The following is a 25697-nucleotide window of genomic DNA, read 5'->3' as shown; positions in this document are numbered from 1 at the left end:
GTGAGTACAAGAGCTGTTTTTCTCTAAGCAAGTGAAGAAAGTAATTACAAAAACTGTTTTCCTCTAGATAATAAGGATGGTTGAGTGCTACAGTTATTAGTAGCTTATTTAGTGCTTACAAGTTCTGAACAAGTGCTGAGCACAAATAAGCAAATGTAAGTGCTACAACAAATAATCTGTATCTGCACTAGACGAGTTACAGGACAGAAACAAGTGCAAATGCAGGCTTTCAAATCAGAAAGTTGAGAGAGATGGAAAAGACAGCCCGAACGGCCAATAACTACAATTTCTGGGCTAGACCCACTCCTTATGTGGCAGACAGGTTACCTAGTGCTTACCACTCCCACTGATAAGCTAGAAGTCTTCCCTCCAACACAGAAAGGCTTGGGGAGCTCAGAATCTACATACTGTATGGAAGTCCCATATGTGATGACTGCAGATGCATCCTTGAAGGACATCTGTATCTGGACTACACTAGTTACAGGAAAGGTAGGAAACAGGCTTACAGTATTTTATTTTATTTATTTATTTATTTTTTACATAAAAGTAACTAAAATAGCAGTAAAATCAATTCACATGCAGTACAAACTAGCACACTTGAGTATGTAGCAATATTAGACCAAACAGTTTAAAAAATGCAATTAAATTAAAAAGGACTAAAAGCAAGTGCAGAAGGAGTTTATTAGGTAGAATGTGGCAAAGAGATGGGACTGGGGGAGTGTCCCAGATCAAATCTACAGTGGCGTGGGCAACGGCAAAAGCCACCAAATTTAAACTACGAGCCAGAAATAGGGAGTGTGGGTGGGACAGAACACTTTCAGCAGAGATCTGAAAAACTATAAGCAACAATTAACAGCAAAAACTCTAAAACTGAAAAATATACTTAGCTCTGTATATTTCCAGACAGATTGAAAAGCAGTCTCTCAGAACACAGGTTCCAGCAATGAAATGCAGGATGTTACTAACAGGTCTAATTTTATGCAAGTGATCCTTGAGTTAGATAACACACAAGCTGTAAAAACAAGTTATATTAACTGAAAACACAGCAGAAAATAGGAGAAGGGGGGAAAACACTTTCAACAGAGATCTGAAAAACTAAAAGCAACAATTAAAAGTACAAACTCTAAGACCAAAACAATATACTCAGCTCTGTATATTTCCAGATAGATTGAAAAGCAGTCTCTCAGAATGCAGGTTCCAGAAAGGAAGGCTGTTACTAACTAACAGGTCTAATTTTATGCAAGTGATCCTTTAGTTAGATAGCATACAAGCTGTAAAAAACAGTTATACCAACTGAAGACACAGCAGAAAATAGGGGGAGGTGGGGAAAACACTTTCAGCAGAGATCTGAAAAACTATAAGCAACAATTAGCAGTACAAACTCTAAAACCAAAAAATATACTTAGCTCTGTATATTTCCAGATAGATTGAAAAGCAGTCTCTCAGAACACAGGTTCCAGCAATGAAAATGACAAATGAAATACTGACTGACAGAGGTGCCAATTTCATGTCAGTCCTGCTGACTTGTCTGTGTAAGTACTGTAGGGTGAAGTACCTAATGACCACCTCCTACCATCCCCAGACTAATGGGGATGTTTATAGGTGCATACTAGGCTAATGCCCCTGGAGCCTTTACAAGCCTAGCCCATAAAAGTACCCTGGCATTGTGCCACCCAATGTTAGTTCCCAGTGTCTCTATCAAGTATAGCCACTGGAGTGATCCCTGGGGAGAACTTTGCACTCAAGACCATGCTACAGGCATTTGCAGACCAGTTTAAGAGGGAATGGGACAAATTTTTGCCCCTGCTGTTTTTTGCTTACAGAGAAGTGCAGCAGGAATCCACAGGTTTTTCAACCTTTGAATTGTTGTATGGGCATAGGGTGAGGGGACCTCAAGATTTAATTTGAGATGAGTGGGAGGTTGAGTGTGAATCTCAAAAGGAGTCTGTTGTGGCATATGTCCTACACCTCAGGAGAAGGCTCAGGGAACTTATGGGCTTGGCCAAGGAGAACCTGGCAGAAGCCCAACAGCTGAAAAAGGTCTGGTATGACAGGAATACTCAAGTTAGAGAGTATGATGTAATGCAGCAGGTAATAGTTCTCATTCCTGTCAGATACAACAAGCTGCAAGCAGCTTGGAGGGACCCTAAAAGGTGGTAAGGACGGTCAGTGATGTTAACTACATGGCAGAACTGCTAGGCAGGCTCACAAATTGTACCATGTTAACATGATGAAACCTTACCATGATAGGGAGGCCCTTGTGCTTAGTATCTGCAGTGGATTGCAGGAAGAGTCTGAGGGGGATCTGGTGACTGATCTCCTCAGTGAGACTCAGACTGACAAATTAATATGTGACACCTCTGCAGCCGAGTAGTCAAAGCAAAACCTCCAGCACCCTCTCTGTTTAACCAGTGTTTCATGTCCCTGTCCAAGTAGCTCACACACACACACACACACACACACACACACACACACACACACACACACACACACACACACACACACACACACACACACACACACACACACACATGCACACAGATTTGATTTATATACAAATACAAAATGCACAAACTCACTCTCTGAGATAGTTCTAAAATTACTATCAAACACTTCTGCTTGGTTACCTCAGATTACAACATTCTTGTCATCTCTTCCTTTAGTTCCCAGGCTAATAACACCTCTGTGTCAAAAATACTTATCCCTAGGAAGTTGCCTGCAACTGAAAGTCGTAAAACCAGTTAAATACTTTTACCCTTGAAAACTGTAATCATTTCTGTTTCAGACAATAGAAAGAATTTCTAGCTGCAGATATTCTGTCTCTTTGCTGGGAAAACACAGTCGTAAAACTCTTTACTTGTCAACTTACTTTCTTAGAAATTTTCAAGTATGCTACAACTTCTACCATGAAAACATACATTTACATAGGCATATAGTCCATATACATTTCTGCTCTTCTCCAGCAGGGTGCACTGTGGTTACATTTGTGAAGTTAAGCACATAACATACTGTTTACTTACATTTGTAAGACAAGTCTATGATATATAATTATTTACAAAATTCTAGCTTGCTGGGCTGGCAGCTTCACACACAAAATCAAGTTAGGAGGTTGAGGCAGAGTGGCATATCACCTTATGAACTACATGGGATATAACCTTAATCTTAATTATTATCAGGAAGTAAGACACCATAGAAAATGATATGCTGAATTGCAGCTACCTACCACTGGGTGCAATAAAGTGCTAATAGCACAATTAGTGGTACCACTGTTATTAAATTAAACAAAAATAAATAAAATGATTTATTCTAGTTCCGAGGAAGTCTTGTAACATGTTAAGATGAAATTGTTAAATTTGAATATGAAACTGTCTGTCAATACTCCTGACATTTTTATAATAAAGCTCTTGAATACACTCACATTCTGTAGTATGATGCAAAGACACTTTCAACTAGTCAACTATGACACTCAGGAGATTTTTTTCCTAAGTGAATTAAATGACGTGTAAGAGAATAAATTTTATGTAAGCAATGCATTCAAGGTAAGAACTGTTCCAAGACACAAATGGGCACTTTACAAAGACTATAAATACAGACAAGACTGAAAGTTTTAGGTGTGTTCAACATGTAATCCTCAGAGCACAGAACTGTGGTCCTACTTGCTATTAAACATTTAGAGGATATATTTGTTCACTGGAAGTCACATGAGGTTTGCTGAATAACCGGTAATCTAGAATTCTTTCACATAGCAGTGAAGTGTGCAACTGAGATCAAAAGTACAGAGATAAGATCAGATTAAGACCCACATTTTTCCCCTTAATTACTTCTACAACCTACATTCAATTTTATCAGCCAATTGAAAATAATCAAAGCTAAGAAGTATTCTGTCACTCAGCACTTAGTTTTGTTATTTCTACAGTCTTTTACAACTAAGAATATCAAACACTAATTTTTCTGAGATGCTACAAAATAACATTCTAGTGCTTTAGCTGTCAGATACAGAGCATGAGGGCAGCATCACTTGGTTACAACTTGAGCAATTACTTCATCTGTCACTATGAGTGTACAAGACTGATACCTGAATACAACTGAAAACTGATACACAGGTGCATGATCATCAGGGAAAAGTCATAAGTGATAATGAAATTATGGCCCAAAGTGGTGCAGCAGTAGTGTTGTTGCCTCACAGCAAAAGGTTCTCCCATTCGATTCTCGGCTGGAGTGCGGGGAGTGCCTTCTGTGTGGAGGCTGCATGTCCTCCCCACGGTTGGGTGGGCATTCGAAAGACATGCATAAATGGGCGTGCCTTTGTTGAAGGTTGAACGTCGAGCTGGCACCTCGGCATTTGTGAAAATATACTGCCAATCATTAGCGGACCGCAGTTCCGCTGTGGCGACCCCTGACCGGGAAAAGCTGAAAGACAACAACTGCAACGTGTACACAAGCTGTACTCCTCATGATAATTTTTTTTTTTTTTTTGTATTCAAAGACAACCTTACCACAGTGCTGCAACACAAAGATTTGCAACATCATGATGGGCTGTCTCTGAGGCCATGCTAGATGCTAATGAGGCATTCCAGGGGAGTGCCACGTGCTAATTACATCATGTATTCTCCCCAAAACTGCCTGTCATAAGGTATTTACACACTGCTGCTCTTCCCACCTCTCAACTCTCCCTGACTTCTACAGATGTCCCTTATTCTGACTCAGATTTTAGCTGTTCATCGTAATTTTCCTAAAACTGGTGACATTTGGAGAAAAGGTTGTACATTACATTTAATAAATAATGCCAATAATTACAGCTATGGCCTTTTTTTACTTAAGGAAATATATATTAATTCACATTGTCTTATCCTCTCAATGTCTCAAGTTAATAGTCCTAATATTTTAAAAGTGCCCCTGATTATTTCTGGATCTGTCCCTGATTGGTTGAGAGTTATGCTGCTCTTGGCTGCTTGTGGTAATGAACACAGCAAAAGACCATGTTCATTTACTGCAGTAAAGGTAAATGGGGAGTTTAGTGGTCAGGTAGTATTGGGGGCTGGTGTATGTGAGGGGATTACTGAGGGGATAGGTGTGTGTGTATGTGTGTGTGTGTGTGTGTGTGTGTGTGTGTGTGTGTGTGTGTGTGTGTGTGTGTGTGAATATGTGTGTTTGTGTGTGCATGGAATAAATGTGTAAATATGTGTTTTAGTTTGTGTTTGTATGTGTATGGAAGGAATGAGTGTGTGCACGCACGAGTGTGTTTTTCTGTGTTTGAATGCATGCATTGTGTGTGGAAGAGTGACTTAGAAGGTGCTTTTGCTAACACAGTGCTTTAGCTGCCACTGTTAACTATTGTAGGAAAGTGCTATTCTGCACTTGTAGTATTTAATAGGTATTCAGACATGTGAGTTAGCCAATAATGAGGTGAGTGTGTATTCCATTTATGTTTCATTTTACTTACAGATCAAGTTACCAAATGAAAAATCCGAGGGCTTAAGTGTCAGCAAAAGAACATAAGGAATTGTGGACAGATCTGATAATACTTTTTATGAAGAAAAAAATGACTATCCTGAGAATTAAAGATAATGGGGTGGGGGGGTCAGCACTTTTATCCTAATGCAGACTTTTGCAAGAAATAACCATTGTCTGGAGAAAGGACAGATGGTGTGGTGACAAATTCTAAGAACTATTAAACATTTATTTTGTTCAATGAGCTGAACAAACAAGTTTGTCTGGTGAAACTTTAGTGATGTTACAGGGTGATCAAAACACTTTGGCATTTGACTCAGACTGTTTTTCTGGACAAACCTAAAGGGTTTCACATGTCTCTACAATATTACATGTTGCATGCATAAGAAATAGTGACAAAGCCTTAAACTTTTTTTCTTATTCTACTGTTATATATATTTCCTTATATGGAAACTGGCACAGTGCCACAATGAGTAGCACTGTTGTTTCACAGCAAGAGGTTCTCCATTTCAGTTCTCGAGCTGCAGTGCCTTCTGTGCAGAGTGTGCATGTCCTCCCTGTGTTCATGTCGGTTTTCTACAGGTGCTCTGGTTTCCTCCCACTTTACAAAAACATGCCATAGGTGGATTGGAAACACTAAATTGATCATAGATATGGGTGTTGGAATTTGAGAGTGTGTGTTTGTGGATGTGTGATATGGAAGAACAACTGGTAGTTTGAACATAGGGTCTAGATGATTGCCACTATTGATGTGCCACCATAACCCCATGTGCAAAATTGGGAAAAAAGGGGTTGTGGATTTACTGAAATTGTCATAACATAAATTAATGTTACAACAAAAAGAAAACAATATAACACAAAGTGCATCTATTAGATGTGGTACACTGAACAAAAATAAAAATAAAATTAATGATGAATTAACTGGTGTCAATATTTTCTACCACTCTGTACTCTGTGCATGTATATGCTAAATTCTGGAATGATATTAGAACACAGCAAACTTAATTCTCAGCTCCTGTTTATGTTCACTTTTACTTAAAATATTTACTGTATCCCAGGTTTGCAATACCCAAATGCACAGGCAGTACACATGAGAATCCAATATAACCTAGATAAACAATCTTTCTTGGTTCATCACATGACTGTTACCTGTCTGTTGCCAGTATGATTTCCCACAATGCTCCAGGTGTTAAAGTGAAGATTATGAGTAGAAGTCTAATCCAGTGGAAACACAAGACAAGCAGTGGGGAAAGAAGGATAATTAGTGACAGGAAACAGCAGGAGAAGATGTAGGTAGAAGAGGAAAATCTAGAGAAGAGAAAAGGGAAAGAAGGAAATGAGAAAAAATACAATACAGGAAAGAAGGAAACGTGACAAAATAAAGCTCAAAACAGGTAAAAGAACCACAGACAAAATACTAGTCTATCTTCTTACCTTTCCAGCATCAATTCCTGTACAGTTTCAAGCTGCACTGCTTTGCTTTCATCTGGAAGGTTCATTTCACCACTTTTCCTCATATGGAAAGCTTCCTCCTGCTCTTGTAAGTCTCTTAGCACCTCTGATGCAAGTCCATCTGATTCCTGCAGATTGCTCCACTCATGCTTTTCTGAAGGCTGAATATTAAAGAAATCTCAAGTCAATCACTTTATGAAGGCTGAATATCCAAGAAATCATATGCACCTGAAAACTATTCCATGGCACACAGAAAACTACGAACACCAGTTCTTTTCATTTCCATCTCAGGTTGCATAACTCAAAAGTTTGCAAAACACAGAATAATCTCACACACACACGATACAATTAGCACTTCAGCCTTGAAGTTATATTATTGCTTAATAACTAAAAGATTCATATCAACCAGATATCATAATATTTTAAGATCCACTACAACTATATTTCAACAGCCAGTAACTGCACATGACATCACCAAATTATTATGGCTTTCTCACATAAAAATTCTTCTACTACGTGTCCCTAGGTAAATAATGGTTGAAGATCACACCAGATGAATGCACCCAGCAAAGGGTTCAAGTTGTGAAAAAATCCCCAAAATAAAAATTTTTATAGGGAGTCAAGCCTCCCTCATCCATCATGTAGGGTTCTTTGCCCCCACATGCCCTTAATTATATATATATATATATATATATATATATATATATATATATATATATATATATTTTTTTTTTTTCTCTATACACACGTATATATATATATATATATATATATATATATATATATATATATATATATATATATGTATATATATATATATATATATATATATATATATATATATACACATATACAGATAGATATATTTATATATATAGAGAAAGAGTGTAACTGCATAGAAAAGAGAAATCTCAAAAAAAGTGAAGTGACTTGCATGGTGCTAGAAGAAGTTTTTGTCATTTAGTTGTTACATACAGTTAAAGTAGCAACATTCAATTTGAAGTTTGAGCTAAAGACAATGGATGGAATCCCTAGAATGATGTTTCAGGAGTCTGAATATGTACAAAAACTAGAATGGTACGAAGGAGACGAGGACTGAGTCAGAGAATAAGTTGTGAGGTTATACTCACTATGCCAAAAGTGCCTAAATGAGTACTAAGACTGAATATTAAGTCATTTACAAACAGGCTGGAAGGAATTAAAGCTGAATTGTGGAACATAATGTGACTGATGTGTTTTACGAATGCTTGCAATAAAGGCTGGAGGTGATGAGGTGGAAGCAATCAGGCCAAATAAGGAGCACATGTCAATGACTGAGAAAAGGAAGTTAGAGTTTAGTCAGCCTAAATGGAAAAGAACTTAGAGAAAACAATATTTGGAGGAGAGCAAATTCTGCATCTACTGGACTATGTTAAAAGTTAGATGAAGGAAAAGCCATCATTAGGAAATGAAACGGCCAAAAGACTGGAGTTGCTGAAGTGTGCATTCAGGTATGGAACATGTAAGCCACCTCTGAAGACTTTTAGGTCATATTGTGTAAAAGAACAAGTAATGTGGAAAAAGCTACAAACATGGCATGGACTGGCTGCTGCAGAAGAACTATTGCCTGTGGAGTATGATTATTCAGAAGTGGCATTGCACCCCAAGATGTGCTTTATGGATGTGAACAAAAAGTGTAAAAAGAGAAAACCAAAGACTAAACTGTCTTTCCTAGAGATGCTACAGTAGAGTGATGACAGAGAAGAATACCCAAACAAAGAAATAGCCTGAACCAGCTCTACTGACAGAGAGGGATAAATCTCTGACTACAGTTCAAATAATCCAAGTCTGAGTAGCAGCTTCGACACACAGGAGCTAGAAAGCGAAATATCTGTGTGTATCCACCTCTCTCATGGTTCAGTGATTGGGTGCATGTTTTAGGGCATGAAAACCACACCCATTCTCTGGTAGAGACTGTTGAAACCTGCTGAATTTGTTCCTTCTAAGAGGTAGGGTCATCTACAAGTGTATATAATTCATGGAAGTGAGTGGTAGTCTCACATTACACCACCTGCACAGCCACCAGCATCACTTACTGGGCATGTGTGTGGAGCTTAGGGGCAAGAAGAAAACTCGATCCATTTATACATACTACCACATGTATCATATGAAGTTCCGCTACTAGATCACCCGGTTGTCTCTTAAGGGATGAAAGAGCTGTAGAACTCACACCAGGTGTTGAATGAATGAATGGTTAGTAGAACTGAAAGGGGAATCAACTGATGTCATAAAATACCGGAAAAAAAAGTAAGAAAATGAAGGCATGGCCTGTATGCCCGACTCACACATCTTCAGACCAGAAGGATGGACAGACTGTGGCCACAGAAGACAAGAGATACCTCAGCACTGGTTGAAAATGAAAGACAGGAAAAAAATCAGATTCTGCTGAGAAATTACTTCTCTTCAGGTGTGCATATTCATTGCCAACATGATTAGACAAGTTGTAAGGAGGCACATAAGTTTATTAAGTAGTAAATCATGGGGCGAAAGTTGTTGTATCTTTCGGCTTTTTCCTGGTTAGAGGTCACCACAGCGGAACTCCGGTCCGCTAATGATTGGCAGTAGATTTTTACATACCGAGTTGCCAGCTCTGATGTACAAGCTTCATTGAAGGTACGCCCATTCACGCATGTCTCCACACAGAAGACGCTTTAACTGAGAATCGAACAGAACAAAGTCTTAATGTGAGGCGACAATGCTACTGCCGCACCACCACCACGGCGAAAGTTAATGCCAGAAAATTGCATAAATGTTAATCAAAGACTAGACTGTCAGATTTGATGAAAATAAGAATGTTAATGTTGGTTTATTTGAATCTAAAGGTCTATATAACTTTTTTTCTTCTAGCTGATGGTGGAACTGCAGGCTAAGTGATTTTAAGGAGCATTATTAATGGCTTCAGAACAGATAAAACAAATGTGCATACAAAACAATGTAAATGCTATGTTTGTTAATTTGTCAACAAGAAAATGGCATTTGTTTGCGTTTATTAATTTAATAGGAACTGACAAGATCAAAAATATATTATAATTGTACTTAGATGTAGCAATACATATATGAACATGTTACCCAATACTTAAAAATGAGCACAACATTAGAATAGAATAACATACAGTGAAATTAACCAGTGTCTTTAAGAAGAGGGTCTATTTATATGCATAATTAATCTGTTAGCTATCACACACTGGGATTTAATAGCACATGGTGAAGCTAACTATATTTATTTAGAAAACACTTGGTGAAATTAATAACTATCTTTAAGAAGAGGAGTTTAACCATAATAATTATTTTTGCATGTTCAGCTTTGAGTAGACTTGCAAATATTTTTTTTCAGACTGAAATGTGTGAATATCTACAAAAGATTATTCTAGAAGTGGCAACATTTAAATTGTTTTATTCTTGAATTGTCATTATAAGCACAATGACTGTTTATACTTGTAAAATTTTCTAATAGGTAAACCCTAAACCTGCAATGATATTAAGAAAATGTGTTAAGAGTGAGTGTGTTGGGTGGGGGTGAAACCTGTGATATTAATAAATAGATAAATCTGTTTACTTTGCATACTGACATTTTTACATCATTACTTTTTGAAGTAGACTTGATAATACTCATATGATGCTACGAGGCCATGCTAAGTACATTTGTGAAGGTAACAGCTAAAATTACACAAGGGACAGCGGAGTGTGCTAGACAATTAGGTTTACATGAAACAGTAAAAATTTGGAGAACAAAAAATACCCCAGTAATGCTAGTGAGAAGTGATCCACAACGGTCGTGTCTGAAGAATGGGAAGTGAAAGCAATGAAAAATAAAGGCTGTGACAGTAAGACGCATGATATGCTAAAATGGATGTGAGTATTAAAAAAATGAAAGATTGAGGAAAGCAAAACTGTATCCGCTGTTGGTACTTAAGTGGTGTTGGTAAAGGAAAGTGACCTTATAGCTCAGTGAAGTCACATATCCCCCCCCCCCCCATTGTGTCAGAAAGCTGACGGGAGGGCTATAACTGCAATTGGGCAGCAGCGTGAATAAGTAGAAGGAGAACATCTGTACACACCATGTGAGCTGAGTAAGAATGAGAGGTTTATGTGAAAGAGGTAAAAAAATGTAAGAGGAATACATAAAAACACGTCTGAATGGATGACATGATGGAATCAAAGAATAATACAAGTAATAGAATGGTTTATGGAGAAAATAACTGTAGCATTGAATACTATTTTCAAGTAAAATATAAAGACGTGTCTGGAGCATTTCTCGTTCCAACTTGGTCTTTCCTGGTCAACAAATGTTAAATAAATAAAAACAAGGAAGAAGATTATCTGCAGATAAGTAAATCAGAGTATGTTAAATCAGAGTATGTTATTATGTGGATCAGAAAAAGACAAGCCATCATGGTGATGCGAACGAGTGGGTTGCCGTCTGCATTATCTCTGGGCAATAATATGGGTAGAAGTTGTTTACTGATTGAAGGTATTTTGTAGAGAATGAATGAAGTGCATCAGATGATAAACAAGAGGGAAGAATAAATAATATTAAATGAAAAATATGACATAGGGGTACACTGACTAAGGATAAAATAGTATTACATGCGATTCAGACATTTTAAGAAGAATATTAGCAATAATAATAATATGATTTATGGGTAACCTGTTGAAAGGTCAGGACTGGCTAGATTGAGTCCCAAAACACAGACACTGAATGGCTGAAAGATTCGACTTGCATATACCAAGTCCAAGATGACATTTCTCACAACATTTCCTCTTCTCTGAACTATGGTGATCTCAGAAATAGTATATACAAGTTAGGGGATGTGAGGAATGCAGGTGAGGGGCATGCTACCCTAAAAAAAGAAGTTTAAAGGAGAAGAGAAATTTTTGAAATTCTCTCTTTTCCTGTGTTTTCAGTCTTTTTTCAGCTTGTTGGAACACAGCATTTTGAATGCTGATATCTCAATAGAAAGCCACAGCCCTTAAGGCTAAACAACACACCTAACACACTTGTAATAGGGGACTCTATTGTCAGACACACTGACGTCCCTCTCACCAGACTGAACAAGGAGAAGGTCACTGTAAGCTGCCTGTCGGGAGCCAGGATCCGCCACATAACACAAGCACTTGGGTCACTCCAAAGCAAGTACAAATTTGACTCTGTCATTGTCCATGCTGGTGTGAATGACCTGAGACATACCTCCCTGGACTACATGAAAAGAGACATAGAGCAGCTCTCTGATCATGCAGCCCAGACCGGTATGACCCTGACCTTGAGTAGCATCTTGCCCTTGCCAAGAATGATGCCACAGTATAAAGACAAAATGATCAATTTTAACAATTTGCTAAAGTATTGGTGTCATTCTAAGGGGATTCAGTGTCTGTCAGCCTGGAATGACATGCTTGACAAGCCACGTTGCTTCACTAGGGACAGCCTGCACCTGTCACCCCTGGGCTTTTGAATACTGGCTAAGGCTCTTGCCACCCCCATAGTGCCTTTTTTAGGCAAGGCTCAAAAGACAAACCCACCTCCATAGACAACACAAGAAAAAAAAAACTAAGGGTAATGCTGCTCAACGCCAGAAGTCTAAACCTCAAGATGCACGCACTCGAGGCTCTCCTCAGTATGGAGAATATTGATATCTGTGCAGTGACAGAGACCTGGTTCAAGGCCCCGGAGAGCAACCCAGAACTACCAGGTTATACCTCATACCATGCTCTTTGGCCCAAAAACTCAGACCAAACCACAAAAGGAGGGGGAGTATCCGTATTCATCAAAGATACCCATACCTCCAGGTTAGTGGCACTACGAAGCATCAGAGACCATCCATGTACAGTTAACAGTGGGCACAACTGCCTTTCAGTTTGTAGCCTGCTAAAGACCACCCTCCCAAACTCAGGAACCCCACTCGGCCTTCCTGAGAACACTATATTCTCCAAACACAATAATATTGGGTGACTTCAACTACCCAAACATCGCCTGGGAAAACTACTCAAGCCCCAGCACCCTTGCTCAATGGTTCCTAGAATTTATAAACTCAAATGCTATGGAACAACTGGTCACCACTCCCACAAGAGGGGATAACATATTGGACCTGGTCATCACCAACATGGGGACTCTATGTTCCACAACAGAGGTATGTCCCTCATTGGTAAGATCAGACCATAAATTAATCTCACTGGACATCCATATCCCATCCCCACCCCCAGCCAAGGAAATCACGGTGAAAAATTTCTCAAAAGCAAATTTCCCACTTCTCAAAACCGAGGTGGAATCCTTCAAAGCCACCGGGCCAGTGGAAAATACCACCCAAACAGAAGAATCCTTTACAAATGCATTCTATGGATACCTACAAGAATGCATGGATTGTGCTATCCCAAATAAAACCAAGACTCACTCCTCTAAAGGCAGGAGACCAGTCTGGTGACCCTGGCCATAAATACGCTATACAACAGAAGGAGGAAGCCACTACATGATAGAGCAAAATCCCAAAAGGGGAAGGTATCTCTGATCAGTACTAGCAAGAAACTACGATACCTCATAAAATTATCTAAGGCCAGCTTCGAAAGAAAAATTGCACAAGACACTAAAGATAATCACAAGGCCTTCTTTAGTTATGTCAGGAATCTGGGGGGCAACTCTCAGATATGCTCTGAGTTAGTACAAAATGACAAAAAATACACTGATCCCACAGACATTGCCAACATCCTGGCAGACAGGTTCAGTGCAAACTTTCCCGCCCCTTTCCCCCCAAAAGACCAAATGTCTATCCCAACAGAATGTAGCCTCCCTGACATACAAATGCACAGGTGAGAGCTGCCGCTCCAAAGCAAAGAACACAGCATCAATGGGACTGGACGGTGTCCCGGGCTGAGTCTTACACGAGCTCCAAGAAGAACTAAACCCTCACATAAAGTCACTGTTCAATCTCAGCCTTGCTACAGGATATGTACCCAAGGAATGGCATACAGCAACAGTGGTCCCACTCCACAAAGGTGGTGCCACAACAGACCCAGGAAACTATCGCCCTATAAGCCTGACTAGTCTGGTCTGCAAAGCTATGGAGCATATCATCGTGGAACTCATAACAAGGACATTGGTAACCTCCAGACACTGGATCCCACCCAATTCAGCTTTAAGGGCAGATCTTGCCTCTTGAACCTGGTCGACTTCTTTGAAACAGTTACCAAGGCCATAGATGAAGGGAAAGTAGTCCACACAGCCTACCTGGACCTCGCAAAAGCCTTTGACACAATACCCCACTCAAGCATCATAAATAAACTCACCAGCTTAAATATCAACCCCTATGTCACAAGATGGGTTGCAAACTGGCTCAGGGATAGAACCAACATGGTCAGTATTGCAGGTGCCATGTCAGACTCCAAACCAGTTCCAAGCAGTGTCCCCACAAGGCTCAGTCCTGGGACCTCTCTTGTTCGGTATATACTTCTCTGAGGTACAGGCTAATACGGGAGGACTATGGATGATCAAGTTCGCAGATGACTGCAAGCTGGGCACCATAATCGACTCTCCGGCTGACACAAGCATCCTCCAAAAGGGTCTCACAGAGACAGATAACTGGTGCCAGAGCCATGGCCTTAAGCTAAATGCCAAAAAGTGCATAGTCATCCCATTCGGGAAAAACAAAGTGCCCACAAATTACCACATAGGTGGTAATCCATTAAGTACAGAAGAAGTAATTAGGGATTTGAGGACCCAAGTAGATAGAAACCTCTCTTTAGACAATCACATTGCCAGAGTGGTTAGAAAGACCTTCTATATAGCCCACCTTATCAAGAAAGGGTTCACATCTAGAACAAGAGAGGTCATTGTACCCCTCTACTCATCACTCATCAGGATCATAATTGAATACAATGCCCCACTTGGGACGTACCTTACCCGACACCTGCAGCAACTGGAGAGGCCCCAAAAGTACCTCACCAAGAGGATCAAGGGACTCAAACAGATGCCCTATGCAGTTCAGCTAAAGAAACTCCAGCTCTACTCAGTTGCTTACCACCTACTCAGAGGTGATCTATGCCTGGCGTACAAAGCCATGTCCAACCCAGAATTAATGGACATGCTCCACCTCAGGAAATCCAAATCCCTTAGAGCTACATGCTCCAGGGACTTAAACCTCAGCACAGAAATAAATAGGACATGCTGGAGGGACAGATTCATATCCCAGAGGCTCCCCTCACTCTGGAACAAAATCCCAATCCATGTTAGGCAGAGCCCCTCAATGACCCTCTCAAAGAGAAATCTTGACGAGTGGATGGGAGATCATAAGTTCACCCCTGGGATCTCTTCTGTGTCCCTGCTAGACAGGGGCACAGTAAACTAACCTTAAAAGGGCTATCTTCTGTGACCTACTCTACAGAGGCACAGTAAACCAATCTAAAAGGGTGGTGAAAGCCAAACACACTCTGGCTAGGCTTGTAAATGTCCCAGGGCAGATAGCCTAGTATAAACCTATGAACCTATGAATTTATGAGACTATTTGCTCTTGATTAAAGGTGAATTTGCAGTTTTTCAGCTTTTGTTTTACCTAAAGTAGAATAAGAATATAGAACAATGTACAAAAATTATGACCGCTAAAGAAAAGTGAAGAGGGGCAACCTGGACTTATTTATATAACATTTTGAGAAATAAACATAGAACCAAACCTGTAGTGGAAAGTGTGAGAACCAAGAATTAAAAAGAAGTGAAGAAGTCCTTTACCTGGACAAAAGCACTAAACTGTTGAATAAAACTGAAATTTGTTTTTTATGAGTGCTTGTGGTCTAAGCATAGCTTTATCCTTTTGGTTCTTAAGAGCTAAACATAATAAGAAGAAAGCTGTTGTCAGTTTGGGTTGGATATTGGGAAAACAGAGAAAAAGGTCAGTGTGTGTTGAAGAAGGTATCAGTATAAAGCTATTGTAATTATATGCAAAGTTATTTGCTATTATTTTATTTGGCTGTTGCAACAGCAATAAATCTGTTTGTTATAGTAAAAAATAAATAAATAAGCAGGAAGGACTAAAAACAGATTATTTTTTATTATAGACTCTAATAGTTTCAAAAAAAGAACTAAAAAAAAAATTTCGAGCTACATCGTGGATATGCCCTTGTCATGACCCCATGTAAACCCTTGCGTCTTCCTTTTGCTCCTAATTTCTTGCTCTGCTTTTACGTGTAAAACACTTTTATAATACCAAAGCTTAAACAGTTTTACACATATCTATTTGCATAATAGTTACTTTCCATTTACTGGTTTATTTATGCAATATAATTATGTTTTATGATTTTCTGTTATTGTTTTGCTTTTTGTCTCTGCTTATTTTTACTTTGCTTATTTTTATATAATTGTATAAGTTTTTAATTTGCTTATTTTTATATAATTGTATAAGTTTTTAATTTGCTTATTTTTATATAATTGTATAAGTTTTTAATTTGCTTATTTTTTATATAATTGTATAAGTTTTTAATTTGCTTATTTTTTTATATAATTGTATTGGTATTTGGGGCTTTTCTCCTCGGGTCTCCACTGATAATAGGCTTGAGCTCAGTTGGAACAACCCAGTTAACAAAAGCCAAATCAATAAATAAAAAGCTGTTAAGCACTTTCATCTCATTACTTGCATGGAGACTTCCATCAGAAAGAATAGTTGTGTGAAATCTTACCATCACCATAGATGTCCATCTCTTCTATGTTGCAGTATTCTTTACATATGGGTAGTATTCCTCTATCGACCTGACAAAAGCTTCAAGCTACTGCCTATAGGTGGGATGTGACACGTAGGCTCCTAGAACATCAGCCATAAAAGGGACGTCTGCACATACAATCCTCACAATAAAGTAGCTCCATGAGGAAAACTCCCAAGGGAGACCAAAAAGACAGTCATCCAAATAACGAGCAAGATTTAGGGAGAAGGCGGATGGGATAGAATACTGCAACATAGAGTTGGACATCTATGGTTATGGTAAGATTTTACACAACTATTTTATATCATTCTACTCAATGTTGCAGTATTCTTGACATGTGGGAGATTGCAAAAGCTGAAAGGGAACCCAGGCAAGGGGAAGAAACAGAGAGAGAGAGATCAAGCAGAAACATTTTCCACAAATCCATTCAGAATTGCTCTGGCAAACCCTGCTCTGGTCCTAGAAATATTATCCAACTTGGAATGTTTTGTAAAGGTATGAACAGAAGACCAAGTGGCAGCTTCCAAAATGAATTGAGTATCCAAACCCCTGAAGAAAGGCCTGGAGGATGCAACCAATCTAGTAGAATGGGCCTTAACAGAAGAGGAGAAGGACTTCCCATGAAAATGTTAGCAAAACACAATGGCCTTAGAAATCCATGAAGAGGTAGTTTGCATTAGAAACAGGCAAACTGAGAGCCCTGGGATGGAAAGACACAAATAGTTGATCAGATTTTCTGACGGACTTAGTTTTGTCACGATAGAATCTAAGCTATCTATGCACATCTAGGGAATGCAAAAGACTGTCACTAGGAAATTATGGAGATGGGAGAAAAGTACTGATTTAAGGAAAGATCACTGACCACTTTAGGCATAAAGGACAGATTGGCTCTCAAAGAAACTCTGTCCATATGGAAAACTAGGAATGATGGTGAAGCCATCAATGCCTGGATCTTAGAAACCCTTCTGGCAGAGGTAATACTTACCAGAAGTACTGTTTTCAAAGTACAAAACTTTAGAGAAGCAGAGGCTGCTGGTTCAAAAGGGGCCTGAGTCAACTTCTCCAGAACAAAGTTAAGATCCCAAGGAGGAGGAACTGGTTTCTTGGGAGGATTCATGTGTAGGACGCCTTTTAAGAAAAGCTTAACCTCCATCCTGGAAGCCAATGGAGGACAAATGGGCAGGCAAGCAGGCAAGGCAGAAGTTCAGAACAGTAGACCTTAACAGAAGAATAAGAAAGACCACTGTTAAGCAACTCACACAGGTAAGATAACACCAAAGGAATATCTGCCAAAAGGGGGCCCTTTTTCCTTTTTTGGCACCAGATAAAAAATTCTGTCCACTATAATATATAATATTTTCTAGTATTGGGTTTCCTGGCCTCCTGCAAAACCCGAAGCACATCCTTAGAAAAACAGGTGCCTAAAAGGAATCAAAAGTTGATCTCCCATAAGGTTAAGTGAAGAGCTGACAGCGGTGGGTGAATTAGAGATCCTTGCCCTGAGTGAGTCGGTCCTTCTGGTGAGGTAACTTGTAGTGATAGCCCTTGGCTAACTGCAGAAGTGGAGGAAACCAAAGCTGTCTTGGCCAAATGGGAGTCACTAACAAGAGTTTTGGTTTCTCCTGTTGAATTTTCAACAGGATTTTCTGAATCAAAGGAAAGAAGGGGAATGCATAAAGAAACATCCCCTTCCATGAAAATGATAGGGTGTCCACCTTCCAAGCCTGGGAGTGAGCGACCCTGGCAAAGAAAAGAGGAAGTTGTCTGTTCTGAGGGGAGGCAAACAGCTTCATCTCTGGAGAACCCCACCAATGAACTAGATCCAGGAACACATCTCTGTGAGGCATTCATTCGTGGGATTGTGTTATGGATCTGCTTAATGCATCTGCCACTGAGTTCTGAGCCAAAGGAAGGTACACTACATGCAGTGAGACTTTGTACTGAATAGCCAATTCCATGCCTTGATGGCTAAGCAACAAAGAAGATCAGTTTTTGTGCCCCCCCCTGCTTGTTTATGTACCAAGGTACATACACAAGTAGGAGAAACGAGGAAGAGAGACTTTGTGCTGATTACAAGTACCCTTTTGGCTTTTTTTGACTGTTTTTGACTGTTTTTGCTAACCACACTTCTCTAAGCCATATTTGCTACTATTTCTACTGTTTTTAAATCATTTTACTGTTGTGCACTTGATTTCTGCTTAATTTCAAAGTTTAAACTGCATTTACTGTCATAGGCTACACACTCAAATGTGATAGCCTTTTCTGTGCTTATTTACTGTTTAATTGCATTTTTCTGCTGAATTTAACCTAAAAAACAAACAAAAAAAAAAATCCCATAAATTACTGTTTGCTTGTTTCTCACCTTTATTATATACTAGAATAGCCCAGATCCCAGATTTGCTGGTTTCAGGACTTTAGTTTTGTGTTTCTGATTTGTCCAGACCTTGCTGTGGTAGAGGCAATTCTTTCTGTTTATCGGTGGAATTGGTAAGCATTGAGCTGCCTATCTGTCACTGGAGGGGTGGTTTCTAGCTCAGAAATTGTACCTCATTGGCCGTTTGGGGTTGCTTTCTATCCCTTTCAACTTTCTGGATTAAAAACACGCGTTTGCGTGGGTTTGTGCATCGCGCAGTGCTGCTTAGCTTGGGTTAAACTATTCCCGGTGCCAGAAAGTCTGCTCTTCAAATTTTCACTTAGTATTAGCCAGTTTTCTAGTTTCAGCACTCAAAACTGCTTCTTTGTACTCAGCACTTGTTCAGAACTAAATAACATAAAAATTACTTCTGTACTCAACTTTCCTCAGTTGTCAAGAGGAAAAAAGTTTTTAGTACTTAAATTAATAAGCACCTATCTAGGCATGTCTAAGGGTCAGCTCCCGGTGGTTTCTCCTGTCCACCTGATGACTCTGGGCATCTTGCGGCAATGTAGCAACTGCCTCATGTACACTGACAACCCTCTCCTCCTACCACCCAACACTACAACATGTGAGAGATACACCTACATAGCCAAACTGGAAGCCAAGCTCTCTACAGTCAATACTGGACTAGACAGTCAAGAGGAGAAGGTAAACACCTGCACCATACCACATACAACACATAGTCCTTCAAAACCTACACCACCAAAACCCACACAGAAACATAAAAGACACACCTACATTCACAGAGACTCTCAATAAAATTCTGTCTGAGCAACAGAGAACTCCAAAGCTGAAACACAAGCAACCACTACCCCCCTTCACTTCCCAAATGACACACAGCCCACAGAATCAGTGTGCCAATAAACCTCAGCCCATAAGGCAAAACAACGTACCCAACACACTAGTCATAGGTAACTCTATAGTCAGGCACACTGATGCCCCACTTACCAGGCTAAACATGGAGAAAATTACTGTCAGCTGCCTGTTGGATGCCAGGATCTGCCACACAATGCATGCACTCAGGTCATTCCACAACAAGTACAAATATGACTCTGTCATTGTCCATGTTTGTGTGAATTACCTGAGATGTACCTCCCTGGATTACATGAAAAGAGACATGGTGGAGCTCTGGGATCTTGTAGCCCAGGCAGGTATTACCCTAGCCCTGAGTAGCATCCTTCCATCACCCAGAATGATACCACAGTACAAGGACAAAATGATTGACTTCAACAACTGGCTAAGCTTCAACAATTGGCTAAGCTTCTGGTGACATTCTAAGGGGATCCAGTATCTGCCTGGGACGACATGATCGACAGACCATGATGCTTTGCCAGAGATGGCCTGCACCTGTCACCCCTGGGATTTTGGATACTGGCTAAGGCTCTTGTCTCCCCTATAGTGTCTTTTTTAGGCAAGGTTCAAATAACAAATTCACCACCATAGCAGGTACAACTCAATACCCTAATAATGGGTGATTTCAACTAACCCACCATCAAATGGGAAAACTACTCATGTACTAAATCATTTGTGCAATGTTTTCTGGAATTCATAAATTCCGACGCATTGGATCAGCTTGTCCATACCCCCAATTAGGGGCAGCAATATCCTGGACCTGGTTGTTACCAATATGGGTAACCGGTGTTCCATGTCAGAGGTCAACTCCTCACTGGTCAAATTGGACCACAAGCTAATCACCCTAGATATCCATATCCCACCCCCATCCCCTATCAAGGAAACCACAGTAAAAAAACGTCTCCAAAGCCAACTTCATGCTTCTTAAGACAGAAGTGACAAACTTCATGATACCCATGCAGATGGAAAACAGAGATACAACTGCTTAATCTTAGACACATGCACTGTATAAGCACATACACGAGTGCATGGATCATGCCATCCCCAACAGAACCAAGATGCTATCCTCCAAAAAAAGGAAGCCAATCTGGTGGTCCCCTTCCATAAACAAACTCTACAACAGAAGGAAGAAGCTGTTGCAAAAAAAAAAAAGAGTAAAATCCCATGACTGGAGGAACTCCCTGGTCAGCCTCAGTAAGAAGCTGAGAACTGTCATAAAATCCTCCAAAGCTAGTTACAAAAATAAAATTGCCACTGATTCTAAAGACAACCACAAAGCATTCTACAGTTATGCCAAGAATCTCAATGACAACACTCAGATCTGCTCTGAGCTACAGCACAATGGCACTAAATATACAGAACCAACTGATATTGCCAACATCCTGGTAGATAAGTTTCAGTGCAAACCTTACCCCTCCTCACCCCCCATAGGGCCCATCTCTATACTGGAAGAATGCAAAGCCCCTGTAATCATGGATGCACAAGTAAAGACCGCACTCTCCAAAGCATAGAACACAGCATCCGTGGGACCAGTTAATATCCCAGGCTGCGGTCAGCACAAATTACAGAATGAACTGGCACTCCACCTAATACCATGTTCAGTCATAGCCTCACTTCAGGCTTTGTGCTTACTGAATGGTGCACAGTAACAGTTATCCCACTCCACAAAGGGAGTGCCATCATAGACCCCAGGAACTACCACCCCATTAGCCTGACAAGCCTGGTCTGCAAGGCCATGGGACGCATCATCTTGGAGCTTATAAACAAAGACATAGGTAACCTCCAAACTCTGGAACCCACTCAGTTTGGGTTTGTAAAAGGTAGATCATGCCTCCTGAACCTGTTATTGAAGTAGTCAATAGAGCCATGGACAAGGGTAAGGTGATGCACACAACCTATCTTGACCTCGCCAAGGCTATCAACACCATTCCCCACTCTGGAGTTATAGATAAACTCACTAAACTGGGCATAAATCCCTATGTCACAAGATGGGTGGCCAACTGGCTCACTTGCAGAACCCACACAGTGAAAGTGGCTGACTCCAAATCTGACTTCAGACCAGTGACAGGTGGGGAAACCGCATGGTTCAGTCCTGGGTCCTCTCCTGTTTGGCATCTTCTTCTCTGAAGTTTAGGCTAACACAGAAGGCCTTTAGCTAATGAAGTTCGCAGATGACTGCAAATTAGGAGCCATAATAGAATTGCCTAATGATGTGTACATTCTACAAAAGGGCCTCACTGAGACAGATGCTTGGTGTCAAAGTCATGGCCTCAAGCTCAATGCCAAGAAGTGCATTGTCATCCCCTTTGGGAAAAACTCTGTACCCATGAACTACCACATATGCGGTAGCCTGCTAAACACTGAAAGTGTGATAAGAGACCGTGGGGCACAGGTGGACAGATAATCACATCACCACAGTAGTCAGGAAATCCTTCTACAGGGCACACCTCATCACAAAGGGGTTTTCCTCCAGAAAAAAGGAGGTCATTGTTCCTCTCTACTCATCCCTCATCAGACCCATTATAGAGTACAACTTCCCATTTGGCATGTACCTCACAAGACATCTACAACAACTGGAAGGACACAGAAATACCTCACTAAGAGGATTACAGGCTTCAAACAGATGCCATACACAGACCATCTCAAAAAACTCCAGCTCTACTCATACAAAGCTATGTCAAACCCAGAGCTGTTGGACATGCTACACTTAAAGAAATCCCAATCACTCTGAGCCACACACTCCAGGGACCTAAACCTTGTCACCACAATAAACAGAACATGCTGGAGGGATAGCTTACTTTCCCAGAGACTTCCTATACTCTGGAACAAACTACCTATTCATGTCAAACAAAGCTCATTAGCCCTCTTTAAGAAAAATCTTGACGATTGGATGGGAAATAGAAAATTCACCCAGGGGATCATTTCTGTGGCTCTGTTCAACAGGGGCACAGGAAAATATTTTTTTTGGGTGGTGAAAGCCAGGGAACCTTTTTAGCTAGGCTTATATAGGCCTCAGGACTGGTAGCCTAGTACATACCTATAAACCAAAGGACCGTAGTGTTTGCAAGGATCTTGAGGAGCCTTAGAAGAAAAATAGGGCGAAAGGCCTATAAGGCTAGAATCAGTGCTCTCATTTCCCTGATATTGATGTGTTCTTTCTCCTGAGAGGGTGACCAAAGGCCCTAAGCCTTTGTGGAAGCAAAGGCTGCTCCTCATCCTAAGTCTGAGGCATTTGTAAAAAGTTCCTGCACTGGTTGAGGAATTTAAAGGGGTAGCTCAGGACTCAGACTTAGTTGCTGCATCCACCAACCTAGTTCTATTTTAAAACAGGGAAAAAGAGGAATGGCAGTCTCCAAGGGATGAGCATGCTAGGACCAGACTGTTTTCAGAAACCACTGGAACTTACTCATGTGAAGTTTTCCAAAGGGCAACATGGGAACCGTAGAAGACATGAACTCAAGAAGTCTCAGGAATGCCCTGGCAGTGATGGAGGAAAGTGTCAGAAATGATTCCATGAAAGATATGAGAGACAGAGCTTTATCTGAAGGAAGAAATACCATCATCATATCTGTCCTAAATCTGCACCCCAGAAAAACGAGATCCTGACTGGGAAATGAGTAGATTTTTTGTAATTTATTGTGAACCCCAAGCCTTACAGAAAAGGAATAGTTAGCTTTAGGTGTTGAAGCAGAATACCTGGACTTCTTGGCCAGAAAAAGCAGGTTGTCCAGGTAAGGGTAAACTTGAAGACCTTTTAATCTTAGGAAGGTAATGGCTGGGGCTAGACACTTTATGAAGACCCTTGGAGCAGTGAAAAGACCAAAAGGCAAGGCAGAGAACTGAAAGTGCCAAGAACCCACCGAGAAATGTAAGAACTTCCTGAAGTGAGGGTAAATAGGAATATGTAGATAAGTATCCTTGAGATCCAGCAAACCTAAGAATGCTTGAGAAGGAACTACAGGGAGAAGAGCGTGTAGGGATAGCATCCTGAACAAAGGTACCATCTGGAAGGTATTCAACTTGGAAAGGTTCAAAATGGGTCTCAAGGACCATCTTTTCTTGGAATCAAGAACATCCTGAAATAAAATCCCCTTTTTTGCTGACTTAAAGGAACAGATTGAATGGTGCCCTGGAGAGAAAGCTGAGTTAGCAGCTGAGGGAACAGATGCAGTTGATCTGAGGGAGGTTGAGGAATCTCCTGAAAGGGGGGAAGTGACTTCCACGTCATGAAGTAACCATTTTGAATAATGGATATCACAAACCAAGTCAAAAGCACAAAAACAAAACACCAAAAGTAATCCCCAAATCCAGGAGCCGGCAGGGCAAAGCTAATCACAGTGGTGTAATCCAAGTCACAATCCAATATACAGTCACTAAGAAGTTACAGAGACTGGTTGAACACCAGAAACACTTTATTCAGCTATAACAGCAAGCGCTTTCATCTATGTCATTTCAGAGACAGAGATGAAAGTGCTTGCTGTTATAGCGGAATAAAGTGTTTCTGGTGTTCAACCAGTCTCTGTAACTTCTTAGTGACTGTATATTGGCTTGTGCCTTGGATTACACCACTGTGATTAGCTTTGCCCTGCCGGCTTCTGGATTTGGGACTTACTTTTGGAATAATGGATATCACTCAAGAATACTGAGTGATCTCTTTCCAGGCTGAAAGAGACAGAGGAGTATGACTTGGAAGTTTGAGCTGGATGTCACACAGAGCCTTGTCTGGACTGACAGGGCTGCTGGGTAGAAGGAGCAGAAGTCACAACTTTAGGCAGAGGGGGTCTCATAGCAAATTTATGTGCCCTAGAATCAGAGGGAGCAGAAGAAGACCTAGAGGGTTTCCTAATAAAAGGAGTTTTAGCAGGGAAGTTCCTATGACATTTAGGAACTGGATAAACTAGCAGGTGCTTTAAATTCTGGAACTCCTTACTTTTTTCCTTCAGAGTTTTAAAAAGTTCTGCAGCAGCCTTACCAAAAAGAGCAGAATTGCCCAAGAGAGCATCAAGCAATGTTGCCTTGATGTCATCTGGGAGAGCCTGTAAACACAGCCAAGAGCAACTCCGAATAACTGAAGCAGAAGCTGTAGCTCTGGATGAAGTTTGTACAGCATCATACCTACATTTAAAGGAATGCCTAGTGACCTGTGAGAATGCAGCTAACAGAGAAAGAGATAAGGATTTAGCTTCTGAGTAAGGAAGCTGGGACAGGGCCTGAGAAGCTTGGGACAGCAAGGCTAGAGAATACCTAGACACGTGATTCTGGTAATTAATGGTTCTGATTGCCAGAGTGGAAGAGGTGTAAACCTTCGTACCTAACCTTACTAAAATTGTACTTTCTTTGCCTGAGGGAAGCAATTTTGTGGAATGAACAACATGAGAGGATTTATCTGAGGTGATAGAAACAGCACTATGATCAGCTGAAGGACACTTAAAAAGAAATTAGCAGTCCTCAGGGACCTTATAAAAATGGTCAGGTCTTTTAGGAGCTGGTGCCTGTATATCTGAGGTCTTGAAAGTTGATGCAAATGCATCTAGGAAAGCAGGAAGCACTGGAGGGACAGCTGCAGGTGCAAGGGCACCAAACTGAAGTAAGTCAAAGTATTTCTTTTATTCCTCTGAAATTTGGGAAGAATCCCACTTAAAAAATCCCCTCATCTTATTAACTGTCTCTCCAAAATAGAGTTCTTCCACTGGGGAATCTCCCCCCACTAGACTGCAAGAAAACATCCTAGTCCAATGTAGAAGTACTAAGCATTGTGGAATGCTAATTTTTTTGTTTCTTTTTGGCAGGTTTTTCTATGGCAGGAGTAAGG

The 25697-nt window shown here is 40.4% G+C and overlaps 1 protein-coding gene across 1 annotated transcript in view; it reads right to left on the bottom strand.

The window, feature by feature from the left end:
- CLMN (calmin) overlaps positions 1 to 25697 on the bottom strand; it is a 1136927-nt gene that overhangs the window by 105714 nt on the left and 1005516 nt on the right. The window contains exons 12-13 of the mRNA XM_044073600.1: positions 6886 to 7064; positions 6601 to 6759 (exon numbers count right to left, since the gene is read on the bottom strand). Of these exons, the coding sequence (XP_043929535.1) occupies positions 6601 to 6759; positions 6886 to 7064 (338 nt within the window). The remainder of the gene's footprint in view (positions 1 to 6600; positions 6760 to 6885; positions 7065 to 25697) is intronic.

Source organism: Protopterus annectens, chromosome 6.part0 (genome assembly GCF_019279795.1).
Source record: "Protopterus annectens isolate FY-2018-M chromosome 6.part0, PAN1.0, whole genome shotgun sequence".
In the NCBI taxonomy this organism is placed as follows: Eukaryota; Metazoa; Chordata; order Ceratodontiformes; family Protopteridae; genus Protopterus; species Protopterus annectens.
This window is presented reverse-complemented; position numbering and strand designations above follow the sequence as displayed.